The following is a 7,872-nucleotide window of genomic DNA, read 5'->3' on the forward strand; positions in this document are numbered from 1 at the left end:
TAAAATGGGTTAAGTCTGTGCGCTGTCTTTTCCATTTTCCTTTCAACCGCAACTGGCAAACTGACACAAGATTTTAATATGTATTTACTTAGCAGCTTTTTATGCATTTCCTAAGATTTAACAACCGACGCGGCGTCATCGCTGCCGTTATTTAATATAAAAAAAGCTTGGCCAAATATTAAACGCACCAAGGGTTAAGTCGATTCTTCTCTTCTGCCTCTGAAAGATGCTTCATAATTCTGAATAATTTCGTTATTTATATTTCCCTGTCCTTACTTTCCTTTGCTTCCCTTTTTTTGCTCGGCTTGACCAAAGGCGAGCCCAACAATAAAATTAGAGGCCAAGGGGCAAAGAGCAGGGGGAGGGATCGTAATATATTTTCATTAAATTACATACAATTTTATGGTCTTTTGGGGCAGTCTTAAAAGTATTATACGAGTATACATATAATTAAATGAGTGTGCAAATCATTTCAACTGTTTATTAAACTGCATAAGCTACCCTTATCTATGAACTTCGACAAAGCAACCGTAAAATTGTAAATAACTGAATACTTAGGGTTAATGTTAACTGAAAACTCTCCACAGCAATTTGATAAATATATAATTAATAATATTGAGTCGATTTATATAATAGTTATACACATTTTTTTTGGAAATAACGACTTTTGCAGACTATTTATCATAATAAATCATTTATATTTTATATATTCACTTATTATTTTTTTCTAACACAAGTTTGAGGTAATTTAAAAATGACTCTTGTATAAAAAATACTTTAGAAAACGTTACACTTAATGTATTAAAACATAATCTATTTCTAAAACAGAATTAGAATTTACAGCATGAGAAGCTGGTGAGCATAAAATAATTACAGTATCAACAATGTCATAGATTTCACCACACTCCTTTATATTTTGACCATCTTGGCAAAAAAGAGGAAAACTTATTCAATTTATGGCAGAGCAACTTTACGCGTACCGTCAGTTTTATGGCATTAGCTAACACTGGACGCATCAACAGCTTTTTGCACTTTGTAGAAATAACAATAATACTGCGAATGAAATAAAATAATGGCAAATACCAGAATAAGGAACGAACAAAACAAAGAGTTCACAAAAGAGCAAAACATAATGTAAAGTTATGCTGCAAAAGAGGAGCGAAAACATTTAGAAGATGCTTCTCTAAACGGGGTCACGCGGCGTATACGCAATGCCAATAAAAGCACAAATAATAGTCAGAGACATACACACACACACTCGCTCATACACACACAGCATGCAACACATACAAAAACAAAAACAAACAACAATAACTAAACAAAATACCCAAAAATGCCTTTCATTGATATTTATGGCACAAGTTGCTTCGCACCATTTATGAAATCAGTGCAAAACATTTCCACGCCCCCTTCAGAGTTTTAGCACATTTCAATTAGTTTCAATTTGCCAAAAAAGCCAAAAATTCAATAGATTTTGATTGTGGCAAATAAAATGTGTAATGCGTGCTTGCAACAACCAAATAAAATCATCATAATAAATATATTAATAATAACAATCGAATATTACACATACGCAGCATGGTACAGCGTATACATACATATGTTGGTCAACCCTTTTTGGCCCATTGTTTATGGCCAACTAGTGGGGCTATCTATGACTGTGGCAACATCCGTCGCCAACATTTGTCGCCAGCTGCGCGGCCCATTGAAACGGAAATGAGAACTCAACGCAGCGGAAATTTAATAACGACCAGCAATTTAGCGAAGTGAGGACTGAGTGCAGGACTGTAAAGGACCAGGGCTATATATATATATATATATGGAAGAACGACATATTTATGCGGCCATTTGACTGACCACAGTAGCCACACAAGCACCGCACCACCAAAACCACCCCAAGCCACCAACCCACGACCAACGTCAATTGTTGTGTTCATTGACAAATGACCATTTCATATGTGAAATGGCAATTCAATTGATTTCTGCGCGGCAACTGTTGTGTATGCAATTAAAATGAAAATAGTTCAAATATGTTTGCCTCCCAGCAATAATGACAAGTATTTCATAAAGCTTCCTCGCAAAAACGCCCCCACATAAATTGTACTACCATTCTCCATTCTCTCTCTCTCTATCTCTTTCTCTTCCTTTCTTTAGCGACAACAAAAAACCTGACAACAAATTGTCAATAACAATGGCAAAATGTTAAACACGCAACGGGCATGAATTTATGGCTAGAACAGATCAAGCACTCGTATGTCATGGTCATAATAATAAATTTTATAGTTTCATTTTACCATTGGACAATTGCTTGCTAGGTTGAGTATTACATAATAACAATATTACAATTGATAAAAATATAAAAGGGGACTCATATTTAATTAACAATATAACGAGTAATTATTAAGCTCTCATGCTGTACTTAAGTTGACTTTATTATAATTAATATTGATTAATTTATAATTTTACATGAATTTTAAAGTATTTTAAGGTATTTTACATCAAAATTTATATATTAATATCTACGGTTTTCCATCTACCTCAAAGTCAGTTAAATAAATTCTTTTCAAATTTATGAAAAACATAAGACCATTGAAAATGTTCAATTATTAAAGTGCTAAGTGAAAGTTTAAATAAAATACTATTTTTTTACATTTGGAAGGTCTAACATATTGTTTTTTTATAAGTTTTAAATTTTAATTTTGTAGTGCATTGTAAAAGCATCAAATTAATTATGATTATTTAAAATGACTTGCTTTTAGACAAGTTTGCTTTAGATCTGTTTTATACATTTTACAAGAGCAACAAATATTTTTTTAATTTACTGTTGCATAAATATATAAATGATATAACCAAATAATTTAAATTTGATTTATAAATTTTAATTTTTTTTCTGAAAGAATGAACTAACACTTAAAATTTCGATGCTGACTTCACAGATTTACTTGAAATAATCGAAACTAATTAATTGATACACTCTACGTATACTAATTATAAAATGTCAATTATACCAATTCTTTCTATCCACTTGCAGTTATGTTTAAAATCTGTAATATCGTCTAATTAATATATTTTTTAATAAGCTTTAATTAAATAAATTGGCAGAAGAAAATTTATTACACATTTCTCTTCACATAAAAACTTTTATAATAGAATTTTTCAGCTTATGCAACACACACACACACATAGACGAGCACACACACACACACTGGGTGGCATTTATCAACAAAGGCGATGAAAAATTTTAATTTTCTATGAAATTAATTTTCCTAATCAGCGAGTGAAAAGTCACTCACTTGACTTTTGTTTGCCTTTGCCTTTGCCTTTGCCGTCTAAAGCACACATGCCAAAAGGGAAAGCTATCCTTCAGAAATTCCTTTCCTCTCTCCTCGCTGCACTCCTTTGCAATATAAGGTTAAATAAAATAAAGTGACTGGCTCAATTATCTTCTTGACATTCTTTTTGCAGGCAGCTGGCTTAGAAATATTCGTATGTGGCCCAAAGAGAGGGCCAAAGAGGCAAACCGACTGGCGAAAAGTCGTCAGCAGCTGCTCGTGTCAGATAACAAAGAGTTTTCTGACTTACAAGCTCGTAGCATTTTCATTGTGCAATTTCATTTTGGCCATAAAAAGATTTTGCAATCAGATATATTTCCATATTTGAAATCATTGTATGATTACCATAAAAATTTATTCAATTTTTCATTTATGTATAATTATATATGTTGAAATAATTAAAATTTGACAGAGACTTGTTGAGAAAAGTCAAACTCGACAACGAGAAAAACAGATAAACTTGAATACATTTCCAACATTTTCAACGCTTAAGCCAAAAAGTAATTATCCATTATTTACTTTATTTAACAGCTTGCACACACAGACACTCATACATTTAAAGTGAGCTGGCTGAATCTATTCATTCGAGTACTCAAAGCACACCCAGAAATTAGCATAACAAAAGGCTGCTGCACAATCCAAACATTGCTAAGTCGATTCTTAATTTTCAATTAAAATCCAATTTGTGCACAAAAACACCAAAGAGTTCTTACCCATTATTTTGCATTCGGAATGAATTACGAGTACTCGAATAACTTGCACCCAAAAAACCCCAATCCAAATCCCAATCACAACCCAAATCCTCAACTCGAATCCAACAAAATATTTTTTATACAAAGCCATTGTCAATTGCAAACGGACACGCAGCATGTGAATGAGTTGGTTTTGGTTTGAATAACTTGGCTCGAAACTGGAAGTTTTACGCCCTCCCTTTGTGGTTGTTCAACAAAGAAGGAATTTAAGGATTGCTTTACTACAAGGAACTAAATTCAATATTAGTTTAGCAAGGTTTCTTTTTATACTCCGTTTTATTATCTTTTTTCTAAAATCATTTAAATTTCCATTAAATTATACATTTATTTATAGTATTTATGACGATTTCTTTATTCGATTAAGATAAATTTTAGTTTTAATTGCATTATTTTTTGGAATTTTTGCAAACAGACAAAACATTTTAAGAAATGCTGATTCTTCAAAAGAATTCAATAAATATTTTATTTTACCAATTTTTTTAATTTAAAAAATAGTTTATAATTTAAAAATATATAAATATAAAAATAAATTTGTATACAAATCAAGTATAAAATATAAACAATTCGGTAGCATAAATGAAATGACGAATTATTAATAATTAACCTGTAAATTTTTCATTTCGATTAGCGAATTTCCGCTGAAATTGGAAAGTGTTGACTTTTTCTAATTGATTGAACCTCTTGGCGTAATAACGATTGTGATCCAATTTTTTGGCCAGGGCCGCAAACTGTTCCCCACCTGTGGAATACAGTGCTAGCAAAAAGTTAACTAACCCCAATTGGAATTGTTCATGCAAATGGTTCAGGGTATCACAGGTATTTAAACAGGACCAATGGAATTCCTTAAATAGGGCGCCTTCGTTGGACTTGTTAAACAGTGGACAGAGAGACAAAAATCTTTGTTGCTCAGCGTCCAATTGAAAAATGATATTATACAGATCTGCCAGACATTGATGAGACTTGAAACCCATTTTGGTCTGAAGAACGCCACACTCAATGCCATTAAGATATTCGCTATGGAGATCCAATAACTCATCCAGACTTTTAGTTATTCTACAGGCAATTAAGAGACTTTCAAAGGCACTGCCAAGCACATCATGAAGGAAGTAATTTCGTAGTGTGGACATGAATTTTAATAGTTTATCGATAAACTGATCGAAACTCTCTCCCACAAGCAAAGCGTCTTCCGAGTGGTGGAAACCAATGCGTTCCAAGAAATGCGATTGCTGTCGTCGAATGCGTTCCGAGAGCACGTAGTCGGCGTGATGAAGTTGCCAGAGACCCACAAAACAGGATGAATACTGCTCCAAACGATGTCCTAGAAGTACTGTCCAGTGAGTAGGCAATTTCCATTTCAAGAGAAAGCGACTCCAGCAAAGTTTACCCTCTGTCTTGGATTGATCTACATACAACTGCTGATTGTGCCTGTCCAGCAACTGTTCCATCAAGTTGTTCAATTGTTGGACATCATAACAATCTAAAGGCTGCTCCAATGCCGGTTCTAGCAGCTCAATCAGCTTCCTTACAAAATCCACATCTGTAAGCAGCAAATATTGATGCAAATTACTTAGTATATCTAATAGAGTTGGACTGAGTTGTTGCAGTTGCATTAAAAGCAGCTGGGATGTCTGCTGCTTTAGTTTGAGGATGAGTTCCCTCATTGGCTGGACATTTAGTTCTTGAAAACTCTGCTCACAGGCCTCACTCAGCTGTTGATGCAGCTGCTCCGTCTTTATAGAGTTTGGCAAGACAATTTCTAAATATTTCCTGGCATAATGTTGACTTCTGCCTACGCCGAGCAGCAGCTGAGCTAAATTGCTGTCCAGAAATGGAGGCAGCAGCTCCGCAATTATTTTAAAATGTGATGACCAATAAAGAAACGGATCTGTTTTCTCATAAGCTACAATAAAAAAGTCCTTGGTCAGCTGTCCCTTCAGCAACCACTTGGTTATCCTGTTCAGCAGCGGCTGTGTGACTTTTAATACCCACTGTTGAAGCAGCTCATCATAGTCTGCGTTGCCTTGTCCCAAATGCCGATGAAGAGCTGTCAGCAAAGGAAACTTGCGAGTTAATCCTTGACAGACTTGAAGTAACCATTGGTATCTCAGCTGAAGGTTTCTCGTATACAAAAACAAACGGATCAGACTTTCCGGCTGCAATTGTTGTGCCTGATGGAATCTGTAGAGTTTCAACAACTCCTCGCGAAGGCAATGTGCCAAGATCTTGCCACATTCTCCAAAGAGGCACAGTCTCAACTGTTGTTGTTGCAGAGACTTGTAGTAATAGCCCAAGTGACCCAGAGACAGCAGCAAGAAGGATTCACTTATGTCCTGCTGATGATGTGGAGAACGCAACAACAGACGGAACTTAAACGCCGAAGGCATCAACTGCAGACACTCACAACCCAACATCCCGTGGAGAGCATCCCTTTGCCGATCCTCCGATGAGAGATCACTGCAGACACCTCGATCTCGATAATGCCAGCGAAGCATCTCATATTCCCGCTGCTCCTCAAGTGTGAGCAGCTGAAGCAACTGAATCTTGGCTATCTCACGAATACACAACTCGGGACTCCACAATGGCTCATACATAATCTGTCGCATGGTCAACTCGATACGTGCTCTAATCCCGACAGCATCTAGTGGACAATCCTTGCCACTCACTCCCATGATCTCCGAGAACTGAGCGAGTTGCTCAAAGAAATTTGGTGCATTGGGATTACAGGGACAGCATCGATAGGAGGGATTGCATCTGAACAATTGTATAATGACACGAGGAGCCGCAATTATATGACGCTGATGTTGAAATTTAGTGCGGATTGTAGAGAACCTTTCAACTGAAGGCTTAAAGACAACAATCTGCTCTTGTGGAGTTACCAATTGCTTATTATCAACATCAATTTTTTCGTCTTCCACAACTGATGTCAAAGTTTCATCACTATCCTCCGATTGTCGATCATAGTCGGTTAAAGTTTCCCAACTTGCTTTAGATAAACTGCTCGAGTCTATCGACTGCTTTCTGCAAAATTCTTCACTATCAGAGATCATAAGTCGAGCATAAGCTCCAAGAATTAACTGTCGCATTTCCCAATCCACTATATAAACTATTTTTTTACATCTCTCTTCATCTCTGAGCATATCGATTTCCTCTATCGAACTTTCATCTTCAATCTCTGGCCGATCGGGAAGATTCACTGAATTTTGTAGCCCCTCCTCCCATTTAAAACCTTTTAACTCAAAGCTATTTATCTTTGCATAGTCTTCCAGATATACAAATTCCATTATTTTCAGTTTTAGGGGCAAATTCTGGATTATTTTTTGACCCGTGCTCCAGCTCAAACCTCTTAAATGATATCTATATTGCTTTGCAAAGTCTTCCAGATAAGTAAATCCCATTATTTGGATTTTAATGGGCAAAATTCGGATGAATTTATGTTCCTTTTCCCATTTTGAGCCCTTTAACTTAAAACTATTTTCCTTTGCAAAATCTTCCAAATAAGTTAATCCCAGTATTCTGATTTTTAGAGGTAAATTTTCAATGAGTTTACTCTCCTTCTTCCAACTCAAACCTCTCAGATCAAGTTTAAATTCATTTGCTAAATCTTCCAAATGCGTGAATCCCATTACTCTCAATTTTATCGAAATATTCTGAATGCATCTTTGATCCCGCTCCCATCTCAAGCCTTTCACCTGACAGCTACATTTCTGAACATAGTTCTCTAGACAGGCAAATCCCATTTTTCCGGTCTTCAAGCACGAACTTGTGTTGGATTTGTGTTGCAGATGCAT

General features: G+C 35.5%; 1 protein-coding gene across 1 annotated transcript; it reads right to left on the bottom strand.

The window, feature by feature from the left end:
• Positions 1–4,657: 4,657 nt before the first annotated feature.
• LOC117779886 lies at positions 4,658–7,872 on the bottom strand. The gene has a single exon (XM_034616225.1). The coding sequence runs from the start codon at positions 7,870–7,872 to the stop codon at positions 4,684–4,686; it is 3,189 nt and encodes a 1,062-aa protein (XP_034472116.1). The 3' UTR covers positions 4,658–4,683.

The sequence above is a fragment of the Drosophila innubila genome (assembly GCF_004354385.1).
Source record: "Drosophila innubila isolate TH190305 chromosome 2L unlocalized genomic scaffold, UK_Dinn_1.0 4_B_2L, whole genome shotgun sequence".
Taxonomy (NCBI): domain Eukaryota; kingdom Metazoa; phylum Arthropoda; class Insecta; order Diptera; family Drosophilidae; genus Drosophila; species Drosophila innubila.

Excerpts from the sequence above, each read along its gene's own strand:
- LOC117779886 (XM_034616225.1), bottom strand. The coding sequence starts at position 7,872 with ATGCATCTGCAACACAAATCCAACACAAGTTCGTGCTTGAAGACCGGA.